Source organism: Lepidochelys kempii, chromosome 13 (assembly GCF_965140265.1).
Source record: "Lepidochelys kempii isolate rLepKem1 chromosome 13, rLepKem1.hap2, whole genome shotgun sequence".
Taxonomy (NCBI): Eukaryota; Metazoa; Chordata; order Testudines; family Cheloniidae; genus Lepidochelys; species Lepidochelys kempii.
Genome location: NC_133268.1, coordinates 32,104,793 through 32,129,923, shown reverse-complemented (window position 1 = coordinate 32,129,923; position 25,131 = coordinate 32,104,793). Strand labels below are relative to the sequence as shown.

The window sequence follows — 25,131 nt, the reverse complement described above, 5'->3', positions numbered from 1 at the left end:
GTGGTGTTTATGTGACCATCACTTATTATAACCGTAGTGTCCAGGAAGTGGATCTCTTGTGTGGACTGGTCTAGGCTGAGGTTGATGGTGGGATGGAAATTGTTGAAATCATGGTGGAATTCCTCAAGGGCTTCTTTTCCATGGGTCCAGATGATGAAGATGTCATCAAGTAGAGTAGGGGCATTAGGGGATGAGAGCTGAGGAAGCGTTGTTCTAATTCAGCCATAAAAATATTGGCATACTGTGGGGCCTTGCGGGTACCCATAACAGTGCCGCTGATTTGGAGGTATACATTGTTCCCAAATGTGAAATAGTTACGGGTGAGGACAAAGTCACAAAGTTCAGCCACCAGGTTTGCCGTGACATTATCAGGGATACTATTCCTGAGGGCTTGTAGTCCATCCCCGCTCTCCTGCTGGTAATAGCTCACCTTACCTGATCACTCTTGTTACAGTGTGTATGGTAACAGCCATTGTTTCATTTTCTCTGTGTATATAAAATCTCCCCACTTTATTTTCCACTGCATGCATCCGATGAAGTGAGCTGTAGCTCACGAAAGCTTATGCTCAAATAAATTTGTTAGTCTCTAAGGTGCCACAGCTACTCCTTTTCTTTTTGCGGATGCAGACTGACACGGCTGCTACTCTGAAACCTGCCAAATGAGAATATAATCTCTGAACATTTTAGTACCCTCATTGCTGCTGCCTTGTTTTGTGAGCTGTAGATATGAAAAAGGTATGTTCTTAAGGTGCAGATATGAAAAAAACTGATGCTATTGAAATGAATACCCGAGAGGAAGCTACTAGGGGGAAGGATAAACATGGCAATTGTTTATGGGCACTACTCCCACTGTTTAATACCCCAGAAATTGAAGAATTTAGATTGTGAACTCTTCAGTGCAGATTTCTGAGAGTGATGTCATGTGTGCTTGGATAGCAGCTAGCACAGAATGGGAATTATTGGAGAACAAATAATGACACCAATAATAAAAAATAGGTGAGAAGTGCATTTCCTCCAGATAGTCCAAGAGGGTTTTTGTCTATTGCCTCATCAAATTTTGACAACTTCCCTTCCACGTTGGTTGACTTTTTCTATTGAAATGTTTGTTGTACGTTCAGAATTGTGTAGGCTGCTGCTCAGGGGTCTGTGTTTTTAAGACCGTTTTCTTAACCACGTCAATAATATTTTGAAATATATATATTTAATCTTTTCTGTTGCTCTCTTCTCCTCTCCTTTTTTTCTCTCTGTGGTGTCTACTTTTACTGGCTGTGTGGCTAGATTGGTTTACATCTCTATTGTTAGCTCCATATAGGTGACTGGCGTCACTCATTCTGTTAATTATAATTTAGTGTGTTGTATTAGGTTTGCTGTAGTGGGGATCTGTAGGTTTGCTTTGTATACTTTTTGGAGTTTAATTCCTGTATATAATATTGCTGGGGTTTTGTGCTCAGTGGTTTTTCTAGGTTTTGGGATGGTTTGTTATCTACCAAACTACAGTCAACTCAGCTGGCAGCTATGTGGGCATTATTTCCCTGCTATGCAGTTCTCTTTTGCTCTCCTCAATCCCACCATTGCTTTTCGGTGAGCTGAATGTGTCCGAGTAAGGAGCCCATCTGTATTGCCCAGAAAGATAATGGATCAAATAATTAAGCAATCAATTTGCAAACATCTAGATGATAATAAGATGATAAATAACAATCAGCATGGATTTGTCAAGAACAAATTGTGTCAAACCAACCTAATAGTTTTCTTTGAGAGGGGAACAAGCCTTGTGGATGGGGGGAGTGGTAGATGTGATATATTTTTACTCTAGTAAGGCTTTTGATACTGTCTCGCATGACCTTCTCATAAACAAACTAGGAAAATACAACCTAAGATGGAGCTACTATAAAGTGGAGGCATAACTGTTTGGAAAACTGTTCCCAGAGAGTAGTTATCAGTAAGGCTACATTTTAGTCACGGGTATTTTTAGTAAAAGTCATGGACAGGTCATGGGCTGTAAACAAAAATCCATCTATTTACCCGTAACTAAAACTTGGGCTGGGTCTACTGGGTGCTTGGGGTGGAAAGGGCAGTCTGGAGCCACCGTGGGTGCTTCAGGGTGGCTCAGGACCCCCACTGGTGCTGGGGCGGGGGGTCAGACAGTGGTGTGCGGCCCTGGACCCCTGCTGGTGCTGGGGGGGCGCCGGCTGGGGAGAGGGGTTGGCGGGGCTGGTAGGCTCCTTACCCGGCTCCGCATGTCCCTGCAGCTCCTAGGAGGAGGGAAGGCCAGGGGGCTCTGCACTTTGTCTCCGCCAAGCTCCGGTTCCGCAGCTCCGATTGGCCGGGAGCCGTAGCCAATGGCAGCTGAGGGGGCGGTTCCTGCAAGCAGGGACAGTGCGCAGAGCCCCCTGGCCCCTCCACCTAGGTCAGGAGTTGCAGGGTCATGTCAGGCACCTCCCCCCTGTGTAAGTGCCGCCCCAACCCCCTGCCCCAGATCGGAGCTACATCCCACACCCAAACTGCTGCTGGACCAGGAGCTACCTGAACGTTTGGGCAGCCCCTCAGCCAGGCACACCGGCTGCTGCAAAAGTCACAGAGGTCAGGGAAAGTCACAGAATCCATGACCTCCATGAGAGACACGCAGCCTTAGTTATCAGTGGTTCACAGTGAAGCTGGAAGGGCATACCAAGTGGGGTCCTGCAGGGATCAGTTCTGGGTTCATTTCTGTTTAATATCTTCTTCAGTGATTTAGATAATGGCATAGAGAGTATACTTACAAAGTTTGCAGATGATACCAGTTTGAGAGGGAGGATAGGATTAATTTTCAAAATGATCTGGACAAACTGGAGAAATGGTCTGAAGAAAATAGGATGAAATTCAGTGAGGACAAATGTAAAGTACTCCACTTAGGAAGGAGGAACAGTCAATTGCACACATACAACATGGGAAATGACTACCTAGGAAGGAGTAGTGCAGAAAGGTTCTTGTTAACCTCTGAGGAAAGGACAAGAAGCAATGGGCTTAAATTTCAGCAAGGGCGGTTTACATTGGACAAAAGGAAAAGCTTCCTGTCACGGTGGTTAAGCACTGGAATAAATTGCCCAGGGAGGTTGTGGAATCTCCATCATTGGAGATTTTTAAGGGCAGATTAGACAAACGCCTTTCAGGGATGGTCTAGATAATACTTAGTCCTGCCATGAGTGCAGAGGAATGGACTAGATTACCTCTCAAGGTCCCTTCCAGTTAGGGTGACCGTGTGTTCAGTTTTCAACTGGAAAACCCAGTAGAAAAGTGACTCTAGTGGCTCTGGTCAGCACTGCCGACTGAGCTGTTAAAAGACCAGTCAGTGGAGCTGCGGGTCTGAGGCAGACTAGTCCCTACCTATCCTGGCTCCGTGCTGTGCCCTGGAAGCAGCCAGCAGGTCCGGCTCCTAAGTGTGGGGCCACGTGGCTCCATGCACTTGCCCCTACCCTCAGCACCGGCTCTGCACTCCCATTGGCTGGAAGCCATGGCCAATGGGAGCTGCAGGGGTGGTGCCTGCGGGCGAGAGCAGCGCGCAGAGCCACCTGCTGCACCTCTGCCTAGAAGCCAGATCTGCTGGCCGCTTCCGGGGCACAGCGCAGAGTCAGGACAGGAAGGGAGCCTGCCTTAGACCACCCCCGCCACCCGGCTGTGCTGCTGACCTGGAGCCACTAGAGGTAAACCCGTGCCCCAACCCCCTGCCCCAGCCCTGAACCCCTCCCAAACTCGGAGCCCCCTCCTGCTCCCCAAATCCCTCATCCCTGGCCCCACCCCACAGCCCACACCCCCAGACAAAGCCCTCACCCCCCCGCACCTCAACCCACAGCCCCCTCCCGCACTCTGAACTCTCATCCCCAGCCCCACCCCAGAGCCCACACCCCCAGATGGAGTCCCACCCCCACCTAAACCCCCTCCCCCAGCCCAGAGCCCCCTCCCGCACCCTGACCCCCTCATTTCTGGCCCCACCCAGGAGCCTGCACCCCCAGTTAGAGTCCTCATCCCCTCCTGCACCCCAACCCTCTATCCCAGCCCAGTGAAAGTGAGTGAGGGTCGGGAAGAGCGAGCAACAGAGGGAAGGGGAATATAGTGAGTGGGGGGCAGGGCCTCAGGAAGGAGCAGGGCAGGGGGCGGGGTCTCAGAGAAGGGGCAGGGCTAGGGCTTTTGGTTTTGTGCGATTAGAAGGTTGGCAACCCTACTTCCAGTCCTACGATTCTATGATTCATTCTTTCATTATGGTGAGCTAAGTGAGACTCTTGCATTTGGTTAACAATTTCTTGTGGATCATGTTAACATTACTCTGAAATCTACTGTGCATAGCCATAGAGTCTTAAGTAGGCAGGGATTTGTTAGACTAGGTGAGGGCATGAAGTGCTGGTACTCTTGCATGCATCAGTGGCTCATACTGATTCTCCCTTCCTGTCCAGGTGCTGCAGTACCGGAGTTGGTGTCGGGAGCTGCAACAGAGGCTGGAAACGGAAAGGGGGGTGAGTTGTGCAGGTAGCTTTCTGAGGACAGTAGGTGCAGAGTGAGCTAATGTTGTTATAAGAGCCAAAAAGCAAAAACAGAGGGAAATATGTTTCTATTAGCACTAAAGTTTAAAAGACACTGTCTCGCTTTCCTTCCACTGCCTTGTTCTATCTCCACCACCAGAGTAGCTTCTTCAGGTACCATTTCCAGAAATCCTACCAAGCAGAGTGTTAATTTTTTAAAGGAACAGTTAGGTTAAACATGGTTGTATAATGTTGTTTTTGGGTCCCCTGCCCCCTTCCACAGCCTGGTGCGAGCTAAGCTGATTGATCTAGCTCTGCTGTCTCTGAATAGGAATTGGTCACAACATAGGGCTTTTGAGGGGTATTACATTTAGATGTTCAACATGTGGTTCACTTTGGTTACTTCTCCTGTTTAATGAAGAGCAGAATTAGAAGGCAAAGAGGGAAAGAACCAGAGAATGCCCTTTCCTGGGACCCAAGATGGAGTGAGCATTCCTCACCAACAGCACCATCTGCCACTGCCGTGCTCCGATTCTGGCACAGGCTAGTTGGTTGTGTACTGCACATAGAAACAGGGACTGTAAGGAACGTGGAGCCACACTCAGACTATGTCCCATTCTGTTCATTCACCGCATTATTGTGCCATGGTAGCAGCCACAAAATCTGTGGTGCTGAGAGAGCATAGGGCAGAGGAATGGATGTTTAACTGCGGAGAAGAAGGAACACAAAGGGCTGAGCTGGTTTGATTAAGTCCTCTATCTCTCTCTTTAAGGGACCCCTTTCACACAGGTGGGAAGCCAAGGAGGAGCACAGCCTGGAGAGGGCACTGGTCCAGTTGGAGGAGGAGCAGCAGAGGTGAGAGGGAAAAAACATTTATTCTGGGTTTTCTGGATATCCAGATGAATGTGGATGAAGAGAAAGCAGTGGATGTATTGTTTCTTGACTTTAGCAAAGCTTTTGACACGGTCTCCCACAGTATTCTTGTCAGCAAGTTAAGGAAGTATGGGCTGGATGAATGCACTATAAGGTGGGTTGAAAGCTGGCTAGATTGTCGGGCTCAGTGGGTAGTGATCAACGGCTCCATGTCTAGTTGGCAGCCGGTATCAAGTGGAGTGCCCCAAGGGTCGGTCCTGGGGCCGGTTTTGTTCAATATCTTCATAAATGATCTGGAGGATGGTGTGGATTGCACTCTCAGCAAATTTGCGGATGATACTAAACTGGGAGGAGTGGTAGATACGCTGGAGGGGAGGGATAGGATACAGAAGGACCTAGACAAATTGGAGGATTGGGCCAAAAGAAATCTGATGAGGTTCAATAAGGACAAGTGCAGGGTCCTGCACTTAGGATGGAAGAATCCAATGCACCGCTACAGACTAGGGACCGAATGGCTAGGCAGCAGTTCTGCAGAAAAGGACCTAGGGGTGACAGTGGACGAGAAGCTGGATATGAGTCAGCAGTGTGCCCTTGTTGCCAAGAAGGCCAATGGCATTTTGGGATGTATAAGTAGGGGCATAGCGAGCAGATCGAGGGACGTGATCGTTCCCCTCTATTCGACATTGGTGAGGCCTCATCTGGAGTACTGTGTCCAGTTTTGGGCCCCACACTATAAGAAGGATGTGGATAAATTGGAGAGAGTCCAGCGAAGGGCAACAAAAATGATTAGGGGTCTAGAACACATGACTTATGAGGAGAGGCTGAGGGAGCTGGGATTGTTTAGCCTGCAGAAGAGAAGAATGAGGGGGGATTTGATAGCTGCTTTCAACTACCTGAAAGGGGGTTCCAAAGAGGATGGCTCTAGACTGTTCTCAATGGTAGCAGATGACAGAACGAGGAGTAATGGTCTCAAGTTGCAGTGGGGGAGGTTTAGATCGGATATTAGGAAAAACTTTTTCACTAAGAGGGTGGTGAAACACTGGAATGCGTTACCTAGGGAGGTGGTAGAATCTCCTTCCTTAGAGGTTTTTAAGGTCAGGCTTGACAAAGCCTTGGCTGGGATGATTTAACTGGGAATTGGTCCTGCTTTGAGCAGGGGGTTGGACTAGATGACCTTCAGGGGTCCCTTCCAACCCTGATATTCTATGATTCTATGATGTGTGGAGAGATGGGAAAATCCCAGCAGTGCTGCTTGCTCAACCTGGGGAGGCAAGTATTATGACTGCATTGTGTGGTGCCATAAGTGCTAACAGCATAGTGTGTGACATGGTGGCGGACAATGCCAAATGAATAACAGGTCACAACTTCAGACTGAAAATCAAGCCTATTATGTTGAGTGCTTCGTGGAATGGATGTGGTTTCTGTTCTATTCAGGTTCCTATGCTGTGTCCAGCACTGCGTTGTCTCGGTGCCTTCCAGTAGTGCATTTGGCAGTATGACTAGCCTCTATTACATTCTCTTTTTTTCTTTCCCTCATCCTCTCCCCAGGGAAAATGTTGTGTTGGGATTTTAAAAGACCTCCTATTTATGTATTGTGCTGTGTGTGTTCTCAGTGAGGGCAGGTGGGAGAAGCGTGCCTGATACTTGGAGTAGAAAGGGATGAGGCCTGTGTTGTTTTTTGGAGCTTATGGGAGTTCATTCCACAATTTTAAACTGACCTCCAAGAAAGCTCTGTCCCTGTGTTCTTTACCCTTGTGTTGAATAATTCCATGCGTCAGAGGGGCTGAGTTGTTGACTACAGTCCTCATCCTGGTTTGGAGCACAAGGATAGTAGTGGCTCTAGGAAGAGGGCAGGAATGTTGGCAGGGGCAGAATAATAGAAAGCTTTGCATGGGCAAAGAAACTTTAACTTCGTACAGAAGCCACTGCAGAGATACAAGATTGGAGGAAGAGATGGTGAGAGCAGGAATTCAGAATAAACTGAAATGTGGAGAGAGAAGAGTGGGCTAAGCTGGAGAGGAGAAAGAAGGCTGCAGTCACTGAGACAAAAAATTGAGAGTGTGGATTTGTATCTTGGCAGTGGGGATAGAGAGGAAAGGATGAATTTTGCAGATGGGAAAGTGAGGGCATAATATGGTGAAGGACTGGATGTGTGGGGCACGGAGAGAGGAGTCAGCAATGACAGGGGGCTCAGGAGATCTTGGAGGGAGGTCATCCCACCTCTCAGCCTGGAGAGAGAGTCATGATCCCCCCCGAAACCTCAGGGAATCCAGCTGCATGGTGGTGGTGGAATCCAAGAGTTTAGCCCCGGGGATGTTACTCTCTGATCCCAAGGTGATTTCATAGTCGCAACTCTAGTGCTATTTATTGGGTGTGCTCATCACTGTTCTCTCCCCTCCCCAGATGTGAGAATCTAGCTGAAGTGAACACCCTGCTCCGGGAGAACCTGGGCAAGGCAAATGAGGTGAATACAGCCCTTAGAGAGGATGTGCGAAAACTGACCGTTGATTGGACAAGAGCCCGAGATGAACTGGAGCTCAAGGAGACCGAATGGCGCACTGAACGTGAGGTAGGGTTGGGGTGGGGAGCAGCAAACAAGGTGCAAGACAGAGGAGCGAGAAACAGTGAAATTTTCTCTTCCTCCAATCGGGACCATATGTGGAAGTTTTTTGCAGTTTTGGGTATGGATTGATGTTAGCTAGCAGAGTGGAGGGGATCAATTGTATTGGTGGAAGGTGCTGATGAGGCAAGGCAGTGCTGCTGGGTGGGGACAAATATTAGCGAGATCATTGTGAATGCTGGGGCCTGGGGGGCACTGGGAGCTGAGCCCTATCTGTGCTGGACACTGAGTCCTGTTACACTGGGTTATTGCCTTGTTGGAGTTAGTTTTGCATTTACACTCAGACAAGACGTTGGATTAGCAGTTTATAGACTGGAGGACTCTGCATGTTCAGAACTAGTAGAGCCCTGGCAGCAGCATTGCAGGTTTCCCTCCTGCCAGTGATTCTGAGGGATTTGTTTCTGTCCTATTGATAAATTATATAGTCAGTTGCTTGACTACACTTTGGTTCATTATTTTGTTATAAAATATACTGGAGGCCAATGTCAGTCAGGTTTATTAATACAGTACAGAAGAAGGGTTCTACACAATACCAGTCTCCAAAGAGCAGTCCCGTGCAGCGATGTTACATTCATCTTATGCAAAAGGTGTGCTCCCCAAGTTACACATTTCAGCTGGTATTATATGATTTTTGAAGGAACAGTAATCCGCACTGTGTGGAGTCAAGCACAGAAGTTTATTACGCACAGCACTGGCGGAGTGTCGCTTTGCTTATTAGGCCCAGAGACACTGCAGAACGATTGATTATAATAGATTATATAGGGTGATCATTGGGCAGAGAAAAGCGACAGGGTCGGGTTTTCCCAAGCCCCTGGATAGGTTCTAGCAGCAAGACAAGATACGCACAATAAGCCAATGGTCTAAAAGATTACCTAATGGCTCCGCCCATATCTCAAATTAACATATTGCTGAAACACAGGTAATTACTCCCAAACTATGTCTTTTAAAGTGTATAGGTTAAATCCTAATTTTGGGGTCCAGGGGAATGAGGTTGCAGCTCTCCCGGTTGACCAACAGGTACATTCCTGGAGATTTAAAGCAAAAAAGCAGTAATTAGTACTTAACAATGACAGTTGTTTATAAGTTTACCCTAGCATTTCTGTGGGTTAGGATTGGCATACATCTGTGCGGGGAGGGTGTCATAACTCATGTCAATCATATTAGGCCTCTCCCCGAACGCTGTCTGGGATCTGAGGGGTATTGTACCACTATCTCCTCCCTGCATTAGGGAGTAACCGTGAGGCCTTTTTCAGCACTTCATGTGTCTATAACTCGCGATAAGAACATCCAATTATGTTCGGAATTATGCTGACTCTGCTCACTGACTTGAAACATACAAGGTTATCTGTTTACCCCAGCTTTCTCTTAACCACGTATTGTTCTCTGTTAGCTAGTCCTCATCCAGGCCTATATGAAAAGTTTTTAGCAGAAACTGTAGTTAAGATCAACAAGGAGTCCAGTGGCACCTTAAAGACTATCAGATTTATTTGGGCATAAGCTTTCGTGCATCTGAAGAAGTGGTTTTTTTACCCACGAAAGCTTATGCCCAAATAAATCTGTTAGTCTTTAAGGTGCCACCGGACTCCTTGTTGTTTTTGTGGATACAGACTAACATGGCTACCCCCCAATACTTGTACTTAAGATCTTACATCCACAGCAAATGGATTTTGGCCCTTCAATTTTACAACTACACATCTCTTTACATGGCACTAAAATCCATTCCGTCAATTTGTCTCAGTTCCCTAACTTGTTGTTCTGTTCCTTCCTTATCTTTATTTTGGATACTAACATTCCAAGTACTGATCCATGAAAGTACTTCCCTTGTGTTAGGGGACCCAGAAGGATGGGGGCTTGCTGAGAAGCCCACCCTCTTTGATAAATGGGTCACGGAATGAGGTCTATGCCCATGGGGAAAGGATGCCTTCCAAGGAAAGGAGGCACTTCAGTCCACTTTTAAGAGGTTTGAAGTTAAGGCAGGTGGAAGGTGCTACTTCAGCAAAGGCAACTGGAGGATTGTAAATTAGAGTTAGGGGTGGTTAAAGATAATTTGTCACTACAAGGTTTGGATTCGGAAGGAGAGTTAACAGACCTCCTTAAGAGACAGGAGCTGGGAACGGGGACACGGGTAAAGGCTTTGCAGCATCAGAGCTGGGGAAGGAACACTGGGAAACAGACTCTGCTGGTGTGTAGAGCTATGGATATGCTTGTTTGAAACTAACCCCAATAAACATTGCATTGCCTGCACTTCAGATTTCTGGTCTTCTGCTTTCTGTCTGCATGACAGGAACCAGGGGAGGGGGTGAAGGAAAGGCCCCCTAACACCTGGCTTATACTAAGCCCTGGTCTACACTATGAGGTTAAGTCGAATGTAGCCGCGTTAGGTCGATTTTATAAGCAGTGCGTCTACACAACCAACCCTCTTCCATCAACCTAAAGGGCTCTTAAAATCGACTGCTGTACTCCTCCCCGGCGAGGGGAGTAGCGCTAAAATCAACCTTGCTGGGTCGAATTTGGGGTAGTGCAGATGCAATTCAACAGAATTGGCCTCCAGGAGCTATCCCAGAATGCTCCACTGTGACTGCTCTGGACAGCACTTTCAACTCCGATGCGCTAGCCAGGTACACAGGAAAAGCACCGGGAACTTTTGAATTTCATTTCCTGTTTGGTCAGTGTGGCGAGCTCAGCAGCACAGGTGACCATGCAGTCCCAGAATCACAAACGAGCTCCAGCACGGTCCGAACGGGAGACACTGGATCTGATTGTTATATGGGGAGAAGAATCTGTGCAGGCTGAACTCCTATCAAAAAGAAGAAATGCTAATATATATGCCAAAATTGCACAGGGTATTGTGGAGAGAGGCTACACCAGGACACACAGCAGTGCTGTGTAAAAGTTAAGGAGCTCAGGCAAGCCTACCAAAAGACAAAGAAGGCAAATGGTCGCTCCAGGTCAGAGCCCCGTACATGCCGCTTCTATGACAGCTGCATGGCATTCTAGGGGGGAGACCCTACCACTATCCCACCACAGTCTGTGGACACCTGCAAGCAGAGAGTCTCACGCAACACAGAGGAGGATTTTGTGGATGAGGAGGAGGAGGAGAATGCACAGCAGGCAAGCGGAGAATCTGTTCTCCCTGGCAGCCAGGACCTTTTCATCACTCTGGAGCAATACTCTCCCAAGGCGGGTTCCTGGACGCTGAAGCCAGAGAAGGCACCTCTGGTGAGTGCACATTTGTAACTACAGTACGGGGGTTAAAAGCAATTGTGTTTAATGTTTGATTTGTCCTGAAGAATTGGGATGCATTCACGGCCAGCTACTGGAAAAGTCTGTTAACGTGTCTGGGGACGGAGCTGGAATCCTCGAGTGTCATCTCCATGAAGCTCTCCTGGAGGTACTCTGAAAGCCTTTGCAGAAGGTTTCTGGGGAGGGCTGCCTTATTTCATTCTCCAGGGTAGGACACTTTACCATGCCAAGCCAGTCGCAAGTCGTGTGGAATCATTGCAGCACAAAGCATGGCAGTGACTGGTCCTGGGTTTTGGTGGCATTCAAGCAACATTCGGTCTTTATCTTTCTGTGTTAGCCTCAGGAGAGTGATATTATTCATGGTCACCTGGCTGAAATAGGGGAATTTTTGTAAAGGAACAGTAAAAGGACCCCGTTCATGCTGGGCTGTTTGCACTTGGCTAAAAGGGATCATCCCTGAGAATAGCCACGTGGTGGGGGGAGGAGTGAAGGGATCATCCCAGAGAATAGCCATGGGGTGGGGGGAGGGGTATGCTGCACATCCACCCAAAACCCGCAGCCCCTCCTTTTAAATGGCAAACCCAACCGGCATTGCTTGCTATGGGAAAGGAGGGTGCGCAGTTTGAAACCATTCCCACATGTTATGAAGGCGGAAGAAGCCAACCCCGCATACCCTTTGGCTTACCATAGCTGCCTGGAAATGGAATTCTGTTGCGCAGCCGTGTGTGATGTGTCACCATACTGGCAGGCACTCAATATAAAAGGCAAAATGCAACCTTGTACCTAAAGCACATGTTTCTGTCTGCTGTGAATTGCTTGATTCACTGTGAAAGAGTCTTCCATTTGTTCTCAGAAATGTATCATCTTAAATTTGACTCTCCCTTTTTATCCCCCTGCAGGTGCAAATGTTTCTGTGCTCCCCGTATCATCTCCGTCCCTGAGGTTATCACAGATTAGAAGGCAAAAAAACCTCACTCACGATGACCTGTTTTCCAAGCTCATGCAGTCCTCCTGCACTGAGAGGGCACAGCTGAATGCATGGAGGCATTCACTGACAGAGGCCAGGAAAGCGTTAAGTGAGCATGTTCAGAAGATGCAGGAGGCAATGCTGAAGCTAATGGGGGAGCAAACGGACATGCTCAGGTGTCTGGTGGAGCTGCAGGAAAGGCAAGAAGAGCACAGATCGCCGCTGCATCTACTGTATAACCGCCTGCCCTCCTCACCAAGTTCCATATCCTCCTCACCCAGACGCCCAAGAATGCTGGGGGGAGGCTCTGGGCAACCAGCCACTCCACTCCAGAGGATGGCCCAAGCAACAGAAGGCTGTCATTTAAACATCTTTGATTTGTAGTGTGGCTACAATAAGCAATGTGGCCTTGTCTTTCCCTCCTCCCCCACCCCACCCCACCTGGGCTACCTTGTCAGTGATCTCCCTTTTTTTTAATAAATAAAGAATGCATGGATTCAAAACAATACAGAGTTTATTTCCTTTGCCAGCTGTGGTTGAAGGGGGGAGGGGGATTGGCTTACAGGGAAGTAAATTCAGCAAAGGGGGTAGTTTTGCATCAAGGAGAAACACACACACACCTGTCACACCATAACCTGGCCAGTCATGAAACTGGTTTTCAAAGCCTCTCTGATGCGCAGTGCTCCTAGCTGTGCTCTTCTAATTGCCCTGGTGTCTGGCTGCTCAAAATCAGACGCCAGGCGATTTGCCTCAACTTCCCACACTGCCATGAATGTCTCCCCCTTACTCTCACAGATATTATGGAGCACACAGCAAGCAGCAATAACAATGGGAATATTGGTTGCGCTGAGGTCTAACCTAGTCAGCAAACAGCACCAGCGAGCTTTTAAACATCCAAAGGCACATTCTACCACCATTCTGCACTTGCTCAGCCTATAGTTGAACTGCTCCTTACTACTGTCCAGGCTGCCTGTGTACAGCTTAATGAGTCTGGGAGCAAGGGGTAGGCTCGGTCCCCAAGGATAACTATTGGCATGTCAACATCCCCAGTGGTAATTTTGTGGTCTGGGAAGTAAGTCCCTTCTTCCAGCTGTTCGAACAGCCCAGAGTTCCTAAAGATGTGAGCGTCATGCACCTTTCCTGGCCATCCCACGTTGAGGTTGGTGAAACGTTCCTTGTGATCCACCAGTGCTTGCAGCACCAATGAGAGGTTACCCCTTGCGGTTTACGTACTGGTTGGCAAGGTGGTCCGGTGCCAAGATAGGGATATGCGTTCCATCTATGGCACCACCCCAGTTAGGGAACCCCATTGCAGCAAAGCCATCCACTATGACCTGCACGTTTCCCAGAGTCACACTACCCTTGTTAAGAGAAGGTCAGTGATTGCGTTGGCTACTGGATCACAGCAGCCCCCACGGTAGATTTGCCCACTCCAAACTGATTCCTGACTGACCGGTAGCAGTCAGGTGTTGCAAGCTTCCACAGGGCTATTGCCGCTCGCTTCTCAACTGTCAGAGCAGCTCTCATTTTGGTATTCCTGCGCTTCAGGGTGGGGGAAAGCAACTGACAAAGTTCCAGGAAAGTGGCCTTACGCATGCGAAAGTTTTGCAGCCACTGGGAATCATCCCATACCCGCAACACTATGTGGTACCACCAGTCTGTGCTTGTTTGCCATGCCCAGAATCAGTGTTCCACTGTATCAACCTGTTGCACTGCTGCCATGATGTCCCAGCTGCCACATCTTGTGCTTTCAGGAACGTCTGTGTCCATGTCCTCCGCAAAATCGTCCTTGTGCTGGCGTCTCCTAGCCAGGTTCTGCACATACTGCAGGATAATGCGCGAGGTGTTTACAATGCTCACAACAGCAGTGCTGAGCTGAGCGGGCTCCATGCTTGCTGTGCTATGGTGTCTGTATGGGTAACCCAGGAAAAAAGGTGCAAAACAATTGTCTGCCGTTGCTTTCACAGAGGGAGGGGAGACTGCCGACATGTACCCAAAACCACCCGTTACAGTGTTTTTGCCCCATCAGGCATTGGGAGCTTAACCCAGAATTCCAATGGGCAGTGGAGACTGCGGGGACTGTAGGATAGCTACCCACAGTGCACCACTCTGTGAGTCGATGCTAGCCATGGTATTGAGGACACACTCCGTCGACTTAATGCGCTTAGTGGGGACATACACAATTGACTGTATAAAATCGCTTTCTAAAGATCGACTTCTATAAAATCTACCTAATTTTGTAGTGTAGACACACTCTTAGACGTAGAATGGACTGTATCTTGATTTTGACAAGTTTCGTGTCTGCTTATGCAAAATGTTTACTTCAGTAAATGCAAGGAGTTATGAAATGCTTAGCATAAGTAACTGGGATTATGGAATAGTCCAGTTTCGGCTACATCACTGTTACAATATTGGTGCGTCATGCATACTAAAATATTTCTATATGGTGTGGATAATACATATTATTAATATTATATAAATATATATGCTAGCCAGCATATATTCATCAACGTCCCTCAAGACTGGCTCTTGGACATCTCTGCAGGGTGAGACAGGATTGTTAAGTGACTATTTTGTTAATCTCCATGGTGGCTGAGGTTTGGGCCTGTTATTAGTTGTGCTCAGGTGGTGGCCCTAGGAAGAACACTCAGAGTAGGTCCTTGGCCTTTCTGTTGGGAATGCTATCAAAGAAGTTCTTTGTGTCTGAGATGGTGACTCTCTCCCTACTGGGAGAAAAGGGCACCTCACATGGTGTGAGTGGTGTGCAGGGGACCAGCACCATGTGGCTGAGCTATTTGCTTTTGTCTCTGCACTTTTAGTTCTTTGACGGGTACTTGAACTGTGAACATAATCGACTTCTCAGCCTATGGCGGCAGGTGGTGACCTTCCGCCGTCACTTCCTGGAGATGAAGACTGCAACTGACAGGTGAGCAGGAATGGGGACTCAAGCTGTTGAGGAAAAATGGGTGCTTCCCCTCACACCTTGTTCTGAGCCCTGATGGTGCTGGGTTTACAGTTAAAGGACACAGTGTTCCCTCCGACAGCTGAAAATAAAGGAGATAACTATGTCTTGTTATGACACTCTCCTTGGAAGACCTGGGTTGCCTTAAGAATCTTATTCTCTGGGCTGGCAAGTATGGGGTCCCAAGCAGCGATGGTGGTGGGAATGGGTTAGGGATGCCTGAGCATTGTGAAGAATGAACTGGAGGGCAGTGGTGAGGTCTGGGCATATTTTCAAATTGCCTCATTAAAAAGTCAAACTGCTCGCTTTCAAAAATGCCTAAAGTACACACCAGTTGTTCAATGATAACGGAAGGGCCTGGATTTTCAAAAGGGCCTAGGTGAGTGAAAGTCAATGAGAGATGGGCATCTAATTCTCTTAGTCATTTCAGCAGATGGGCTTGATTCATGCAGCTCCCATTTCCTTCTCCACCTCCTCTGTCGCTCCTCATCTTTCCTCTGTTTCTTTAACAGAATCATGAAGGTTAGAGAAAGGAAAGATTCATACGGTTAACCTAGTCCATAGTCAGACTTGTTTGTCTCCATCTGTTCTTCTAGTACTCTCTCTGTTTTATCATTGTAAATATCTCAGTTGGTGGGCTTCCACAGCATCTCTTGGGAGACTATACTAAAGATGAGGACCAGGTCCTCTTAAACATATTTGGAACCAAATGCTGGGTTTGAGTATCCTAGAGCTGGGTGATGTAAGCATACTGAGGACATTGCAGCCACATTAACTCAATAATCCTCCTTATTGTCCGACCCCATGTGCTGTGAACAGGAAGGCCAAGAAGACAGGATGCTGCAGAATTCTACAGGAGAAAGCCCACAGGATAGAAGAGCAGCCATCCCAATCTCTGGGATCTTTCACAAAGAAAGAAAAATGACTCCACTGACCCTTGTGCAAATAATACCTAATGGTCAAGAGCATGAAAGGCAAATGGGAAAGAATCAGCATAGGAACTTTGTCCTAATCCATTGTGATGTGGACATTGCTCAAAACCCACCAATGCAGTTTCTGGCCCTGGCCCATGCCCATGCCTGAAAAGTAACTAATGGGAAAGATATCTGAGGACATCAGGTACTGCTAGAATTGCCCAGCCACAACTAACTCTTTCCCAGAAGAGGAAGATTGCTCATAGGTAGATAAGTGATAGCACTGTCAATATTGATCAGTAAGGGGGGCTTGATAGTCTTGATCCTGTGATGATAAGGATCATATAAGCAGCAAGTTACCTATATAGAGAAAAGAGAGTTAGTACACTGGCCTTCATCAGCCAGAAGGTGCATGGGCCTAACTTGCAGGATGTATCCGGAATTAGTCACAGTACCTCCAGAACCACAGTTGGCTGTAGGAGCTGAAAGTCAAGCAGAGAAAATTTTGCATTTGTTTCCTTAAGACGGAGGTGGGCAAACTACAGCCTGCAGGCCACATCCGGCCTGTGAGCTCCTGGTTGGAGAGGCTAGCCCCCGGCCCCTCCCCTGCTGTCCCCCTTACCCTGCAGCCACGCCGCCACATGGGCAGTGCAACTAGCTCCGGGCGGGTGACGTGGCTTCCAGTCCTGCCGCTCTGAGCGACATGGTAACGGGGCGGGGGGGGCGGGGGGACAGAGGCGGTTGGATAAGGGGCAGGGGGTTCCTGGGGGCAGCCAGGGAGCAGGGGGGATTGGATAGGGGGTGGGGCCCCGGGGGGGGGGTTAGGAGTGGGGGGGTCCAGGAGGGGGCAGTCAGGGGACAGGGAGCAGGGGGGGTTGCATAGGGGGTGAGGTCCCAGGGGGGCAGTCAGGGGGCGGGAAATGGGAGGGGGCAGATGGGGGCGGGGGGCCAGGCTGTTTGAGGTCAGACTAGATGGTCCCATCTGGTCTTAACTCTGTGAATCAAGAACAGCTTGCCTACTCGACAACTGGAATTGCTTTACTAAGTTGGACTTTGCAGACACCACGGTGGAGACTAGGTAACCTCCGTGTTCTGCACACCTATGGTGTAAGACTTTTAAAAAATTTTTTTCAATCAGTCTCAGCAGTGGACTTCTGCCACCGGTGCCACACCTATCATCCCCTGCTCCATATGTCAGGGGGAGTCTGTAAACCATGGAGGCCTATGAGAGTGAGATATTGGACCAGCGGTGGCCAAACTATGGTCCACGGGCCACTTCGGCCCTTGGGACCGTCCTGCCCAGCCCCTGAGCTCCTGGCCTGCGACGTTAGCCCCCAGCCCCTCCCCTGTTGTTCCCCCTCCCCCGCAGCCTCAGCTCGCTGGCCGCCAGCGCAGTGCTCCAGGCAGCAGGGCTGTGAGCTCCTGGGGCAGTGCAGCTGCAGAGCCCGGCCTGACCCGGTGCTCTGTGCTGCATGGTGGCATGGCTGGCTCCAGCCAGGCAGCGCAGCTGAGCACTGCCAGCCATCTGTGCTCCAGGCAGCACGGTAAGGGGGCAGGGGGGTTGGATAGAGAGCAGAGAAGATCGAGGCGGGGGGCGGGGGTGTGGATAGGGGTCGGGGCGGTCAGAGGGTGGGGAACAGAGGGTTGGATGGTGGCAGGGGTCACGGGGGGAAGTCAGGAAGGAGAGGGGGGTTAGATGGGATGGCGGGGGGCAGTCAGGGGCAGGGTTTCCAGGGGCAGTCAGGGGACAGGGAGAAGGGGCGGCTGGATGGGGCAGGAGTCCCTGGGGGGCAGTCAGGAAAGAGAGGAAGGGTTGGATGGGGCGGCAGGGGGCAGCCAGGGGCGTGGAGTTTGGGGGTGATCAGGGGACAGGGAGCAGGGGGTGGTGGATGGGGCAGGAGTCGCAGGGGGGCCGACAGGGAACAGGGGGGTTGGAGGGGGTGGGGGGGCCGTCAGGGGGTGAGAAGCAGGGTGGGTCGGATAGGGGTCCGGGGCAGGGCCATGCCTGGCTGTTTGGGGAGGCACAGTCTCCCCTAACCGGCCCTCCATACAATTCTGAAAACCTGATGTGGCCCTCAGGCCAAAAAGTTTGCCTGTCCCTGCATTGGACAAAGGCATTTAGAAGTCACTGAATTAATAGCTGAGGACAAAAGAAAATGATACAATTCCACAAGGCCATTAATAGAGTAATTTGAGTACTTCAGAACCATCTGGAAATTGACAGGTTCCATATACCTTCAAGAATAAAATAGATTAATTGGTCCAACCATAAAGGTGTGTCAGACCCCAAAGTGTAGGAGGGAATGGTCAGTCTATGAAAAAGGTGTAATCTTCACTCCCAGTCCAAACACCAGATCTAGAGCATGGCCAACTATATGTGCTGAGCTAAAAACCACTTGGGACAGCTCCAAGAGTTTCATGGCCCTAGATACAATACAAACTAGATGGAGCTACTATAAGGTTGGTGCATAACTGGTTGGAAAGCCATTCCCGAAAAGTGGTTCACAGTCAAGCTGGAAGGGCATATCAAGTGGAGTATCACAGAGATCAGTTCTGGGGCCAGTTCTGTTCAATATCCTCATCAGTGATTTAGATAATGGCATAGAGAGTACACTTTAAAGCAGGGGTCTCAAACTCCTGGCCCGCGGGCCCTCTGTGGCCCGAGAACCTCCCCACTGTGGCCCACGGAGGAGAAACTCATGCAGCCACGCTGCTGACTCTGTCTGCTGCAGGCACCACCCCCCGCAGCTCCCATTGGCTGGGGGAGAGGGGCAGAGATACCATCACTAGTCGCTAGGCAGAGTCAGCAATGGAGGCAGTGTCACTTTTTTCCACAATGAATATAAACAAGTCAAAATACTGAACGCAACTATCTGACGCCCACCTTGCTGCAATCCTGAAGATTTCAACTGCTCAGTCACTGAGGCCAAACATCAACAAACTGACAGAACTGAAGCGTTGCCAGGTGTCTGGCAAACACTAAAAAAACTCTGGCAGGCCAAGAATTGTATAAAGTTGTATGACAGTTTCATTATTTCTAAGAAATTCGAAATAAAAAATACAATATAAACGTTTTGTTTTCTGAACACCATCTTCAGTGACATTACTGGCCCGCTGGGAGCATTTGAGGACTGGCACTGGCCCTAAGGTAAATTGAGTTTGAGACCCCTGCAGTAAAGTTTGCAGATGATACCAAGCTGAGAGGAGTTGCAAGTGCTTTGGAGGATAGGATTAAAATTAAAAACTGATCTGGACAAACTGGAGAAATGGTCTGAAGAAAATAGAATAAAATTCAATAAGGGCAAATGCAAAGTACTCCACTTAGGAAGGAACAGTCAATTGTACATGTACAAAATGAGAAGTGACTGCCTCGGAAGGAATACTGCAGAAAGGGATCTGGGGGTCATAGTGGATCACAAGCTAAATATAAGTCAACAGTGTAACACTGTTGCAAAAAAAGCAAACATAATTCTGCGATGTATTAGTTGGAGTGTTGTAAGCAAGACATGAGAAGTAATTCTTCTGGTGTACTCCATGCTGATACAGCCTCAACTAGAGTGTTGTGTCCAGTTCTGGGCACCACATTTCAGGAAAGATGTGGGCAAACTGGAGAAAGTCCAGAGAAGAGCAACAAAAATTATTAAATGTTTAGAAAACATGATCTGTGAGAGAGAAGGCTGAAAAAATTGGGTTTGTTTAATCTGGAGAAGAGAAGACAGAGAGGGGACATAATAGTTTTCAAGTACATAAAAGGATCTTACAAGGAGGAGGGTGAAAAATTGTTCTTGTTAACCTCTGAGGATAGGACAAGAAGCAATGGGCTTAAATTGCAGCAAGGGCGGTTTAGGTTGGACATTAGGAAAAACTTCCTAACTGTCAGAGTAGTTAAGCACTGGAATAAATTGCGTAGGGAGGTTGTGGAATCTCTGTCATTTGAGCTTTTTAAAAGCAGGTTAGACAATTACCTGTCAGGGCTGGTTTAGCTAATACTTAGTCCTGCCATGAGGGCTGGACTAGATGACCCCTCGTGGTCCCTTCCAGTCCTATGAGTCTAAAGATATCATGGCTGCCATAGAATCGTAGAGTTAACCTAGTAAAAATATGGACATTGAAGTCACTGAGAACAGTGACTCCAGTGCCATTGCAGAAAGAGGAATCCAGTAAACTCAGTCAGGGATTCCGGTGCAACATGCAATCTATATTTTAATGTTATATCCAAAATCTATGTTAAAAGAATGTGAAATTTTCAACATCAAGGACTCGGAAGATAATTGCCTGTGCAACCTAAATTCAACACCCTAGTGCGTATGCATTATGATACAGTCTTTAATTACATTTTTGCATACTGTTTTTCCCTCAGGGCCCCTATGTCATGCAGTCCAGGGATGGACAGTGCTTTGGGAATGAATTGGGTGTATAGTAAAGGAGGTTGTTCGTAGGACTCCTGCCTCATTTGTTGTAGAAGTTGAAGGTGTATATTGAATGAGGCAGAAGACTGTAAGAAGAGAATGAAGCGTTTCAGGGAAATGGATTCTATCCTTGCCTTTTCCACAGAGTTCCTGTGGGATTCTGGGCATGTCACAAGCCAGATGGTCAGTAATTCTGTGTTCCTTATTTTGTGGGCGCCCGACTTCAGACACATGGAGTTTGATTTGCAGAAGTACTGAGTACCCTCGGCTGCAGCTGAAGTCAATGGGAGCTGTGCTTGGAACATACAGAGTGCTGTAAACTTATGAAAAATCAGGCTTTAGGCATCTCAGATTGATTGACAGTTTTGTGCCTCACTTCCTTACCTATAAAATGGGGATAATACCGCCTCACCTCACAGAAGTGGATCAGAAGTCAATTAATTAATGTTTGTAAAACACCAAAGTAATATGGTGAGAGCACCATAGAAAAACCCATGAGGAAATTAGTAATTTTATATTCACTGCAGGATTTTGATGCTTTGCAGTAAATGCATAGGCCACTCAGTAATAGTGAAGATAAAAATCTTAAATGGTTGCCAGGGGGCCATCCATACGTGGAGGAGGAATATGTAATCATAGTTAAAGACTATATCGTAATTCATATGTGCAAGGGGATTGAATTAAAGTTTTGCACAGGCAACCATAATTCAGATGTTTCCTAACATTTGACTGCTTGATTATGCAACCTTAACATTCTTTTAATTGATTTTTGTATTTGTAATTTATTGGATTTCTGAAAAAGCAAACTGAAAAGAGAGAAATTCCATCATGTGGCATCATATTGACACCCGCATGGATCACTGATGGGGTTGGAATCTTTATATCCACCGCACAGACTTCTACCACTTGAGCTAATGGAGTAACTGGCAACAATAGTAGATTTTCATCTTCTGAACACAGAGGGGGTTGAGGTGCACACTTTGCCAGGGGTTTCACAGATATTTGCTGACAGCAGAAGACTGGTGAGACTCTGGAAGAATTCTGTAGTGGGTACAGATCGTTTCGCCTGTGTCTCTTCCAGTCCTGTGTCCCTTCTCTCCCAGTCTCCACTCACCCTGATTTCTCATCCTCATCCCAGCCTCCTTGACCAGCCAGTCCTAGTCTCCTCTCCAGACTTCTCTTTGACATTTGAATTTTTCTACCCCCACTGTGGCTCCCAGATCCATTCTCCCCTTTGGCTTCATGCCCTCAGTCTTGTTGCTAAGCTAGTTCCAACCTTCCACAACCCTCAATTCCTTGTCAGATCCATCTTCCACCCTGCTCCCACTGATTCTAGTCCCTCTCCTTGCTCTGTCATTCTCAGTCTCCTCCTGTGCCCCACACCAAGCTCCCAGGTCTATTCTTCCCAACCAGGTTCCTTGTTCAAATCTACTCGCTCCACTCCACTTCTATTTTAGCAGGCTCAGCTCCCCCGACCCCTCTGTATTCCAGTCCTAGGCATGCTGCTTCCACCTTATCCTCCATGCTTCCATGCTGTCTGGGTACCTGCTGGGGGAGCACTGAGAACACAAGAGAGACTGTCTCCCTGCACCCGGTTCCTGTGCTTAGCACCACAGTGGTCCCCTGGAGCAGTAATTGTATGGAAAAAAGTCCTGCTCAGTCACTGCACCCCTTGGCTGAAGTATGCTCAGTACAGACAGAATCTTCTGAGAATTTAGCTGCCAAACTCTAAGAAGTCTCTGAGAGAATGAAAACTGAGGTATTTTCACCACCAAAGGCTTATAACTTGTTTACATTTGGGTAGCTTTTCACAGGGAAAGCAAAAGGCACATCTTAGACCCCAGGGTAATCTCCAAATTTTAAGACCTTGCTGCAAAGCCATGGAGGTTCTAGAGCAGTGGTGGGCAACCTGCGGGCTGCATGTGGCCCGTCAGGGCAATCCGCTGGTCAGCCGTGAGACAGTGTTTACATTGGCCGTCCGTAGGCACGGCCGCCCGCAGCTACCAGTGGCCACGGTATGCCATTCCTATCCAATGGGAGCTGCAGGAAGCGGCAGCTAGCCCACGCTGCTCCCTGCAGCTCCCATTGGCAAGGAACAGCGAACCGCAGCCAAAGGGAGCTGCGGGCGGCCATGCCTGCGGACGGTCAATGTAAACACTGTCTCACGGCCCACCAGTGGATTACCATTCACTGAGCTGTGTCCATTGTCATGGGCATACATGCCTTAGTATCCTCGTAGAGTCTGCCAGATGCTGTTACCGTGCTTTGTCGACAATAAACCTGGCCGGGTGCCTTCATACCTTAATGAATCTTGTGGTCATTGAGCGGTTCGCTTGAGGTCTGCTGTGCCAGCTACCTGCGCAGAGCTGGGACAGCATACAGAGGGAATACACATAATTTTATTTCCCACAAATTAGGGGGAAACCCCTCCCAAAGCCCTTACAGAGGTGGATTTTAGAAACATGTCCCCAGACCTTTTTAAATTTTCCGCTATAAGTCAGATTTGAAGTGACACTAGCTGGATGTAGGTCAGGCTCAATGGCCACTGCATATACCTGTGGGTCAGCCAGTTGCAGTGATAAATGGCAGGCTTGAAAGTCTCTTGGCCACTCTGTCTGTGGCATGCACAGTGTAACCCTAAGGCTCACATGCCAAACAGAACTCTCTTGTGGATACTGTGTTCAGTTTTGCGCTCCCCAAGGGGCAATGGATGCCATGTGCTAGCTGGAATATATCTTGAGAAATTGAGATCATTGTGGGTAGGATTGAAGCCATGCTTGATCCCCAGTTCTGGGGAAAAAAACGGCTTGTAGAATCTGTCAACCTTAGGAAAAGCTGGGGCGGGGGAGGTTCAGGGGGCACAGTATCCCCTGAGTTAAATGACCAGATGTGTTAGCTTCAGTAGAATAAAGGGGCCCAGAGCATCAACGGTATTAACCTGATCCTGTCACTGTACGATATTAACAGTTTTAAACAAAATTTGGAGTTCCAAATGCTGAGACCTTGGCCTGCTTAGTACCATGGCAAATACAACATTAAAAATGCTTTTAAACTTTATTAAATATACAAAAAAAGGAAAAATGGTTAAAGGAATTAAGTGTAAAGTATTAAGCCAGGCTTTCATTTTAACTGTCCTTTATTCTAGTGGTTCTCAAACTTTTATATTGGTGACCCCTTTCACACAGCAAACCTCTGAGTGTAACCTTATAAATATATAAAAAATGTGTTTTTAATGTAACACTGTTATAAATGCTGGAGGCAAAGTGGGGTTTGGGGGTGGAGGCTGACAGCTCGCAACCCCTCACATAAAACCTTGTGAACCCCTGAGAGGTCAAGACCCCCCAGTTTGAGAACCCCTGCTTTATTTCATTTCCCCTTTAACTGTAGAGAGTCCTTACAAGGAGAAAAACCCCTGTTTGACAGTCTCTAAAATTGTATTAGAGATGGCGGTAACGCTCCTTTTGGGGAAAAAGTTAATTGAGATGGGCTGGAGTTGTTTTTAAAGTCAGATCTTGCTTCTTTGAAGACAAAACCAGACAAACACATGCAAAAGGGGAAAAAAAGAACAGCTTCTGTCTTTTTGATGGTGACTCTCACTTGCGATCTCATTGCTGGAGAAACACTAGCGAAAGCATTGCTCTGATCAGCCACTCAGAGACCTGGTAAACTTTTACAAGCATCAGACTGTTTCAGGCATTGCTGTTAGCCAGCTCCTTGTGCACTGGCTTTACGCAGTGGTACAAAATGTATAGTTTTGGCCAGCTAAGCCAGTCTCTTATTAAACAGTAGACAAAAGGGAACAGAAGAAATAAGGTGGGGAAGGAAAAGGACACAGGAGGGATAGGGTGACAGCAAGAATCAAGGTCTCCCATCCCAGGTGGTATTCATGATTTAACCAAAGCTTGGGGAGGTGGTGTCCCTCTCTCTGGCCCAGTCTGGTCAGGATATCTCCACAATCAGGACAGTGAAGGCCCAATGGTGAAAATGCGTATCCTGGAATTCCAGGAAATAGTGGTGGTAGCAGCCATGATGGTAGAGCTCACTCCTTCCAATCCACCCACCTCCCAATCAGTCAGCGTCCACTAATTCAGCCTTCCGCTTTTCTTCTGAAACAATTTTTATGTGACAGCTTGTTGTGACAATTCACAAACCTTTACCCATTTTCCATCAGATAAGCTCATAATTGGAGTAGGACTGCTAGGTTCCAATTATTACAACAGACTCCTAATTTGGTTCACTACCCCTACTCTCTGCCCCCAGATGTCAAAGCAATCAAAGTAACTATGTGGATTTTAGGGCACTTTAGAGTAGTCCTTTAAACAGAAAGCTGTTCTTAACCTTAACTATAGCAGAGTTGTACAAGAGGGTGTGTTGGGCAACCTTAACTGTATGCCTGTAATTAGCCCCATCTTAACTTAATCCCTGGATTTGCACACAGCCAGTCTAATTTTTGGGCAGGAGACCTTCTGTATTTTCACAACCTCCTCTGCTCCTCATGCGCCTCATACCACACCATACACCCTGCTGGAGACAAGTACATCCATATAAATTTCCTGCCATGTTTCCCAACTAAGGAGCTTATAACACTTTTGTAATTGGAATTTGAGGAACAAGCCACTGGTCAAGCCTGTGGAAATTGTTAGCTGCAGA

The 25,131-nt window shown here is 47.9% G+C and overlaps 1 protein-coding gene across 14 annotated transcripts in view; it reads left to right on the top strand.

Moving 5' to 3' along the window:
• Positions 1 to 25,131, top strand: part of CEP250 (centrosomal protein 250) — a 121,166-nt gene that overhangs the window by 4,829 nt on the left and 91,206 nt on the right. For all 14 annotated transcript variants that reach the window (XM_073310071.1, XM_073310062.1, XM_073310065.1 and 11 more), the window contains 4 exons: positions 4,428 to 4,487; positions 5,266 to 5,348; positions 7,770 to 7,935; positions 15,016 to 15,122. In XM_073310071.1, coding sequence (XP_073166172.1) covers positions 4,428 to 4,487; positions 5,266 to 5,348; positions 7,770 to 7,935; positions 15,016 to 15,122 — 416 coding nt within the window. The remainder of the gene's footprint in view (positions 1 to 4,427; positions 4,488 to 5,265; positions 5,349 to 7,769; positions 7,936 to 15,015; positions 15,123 to 25,131) is intronic.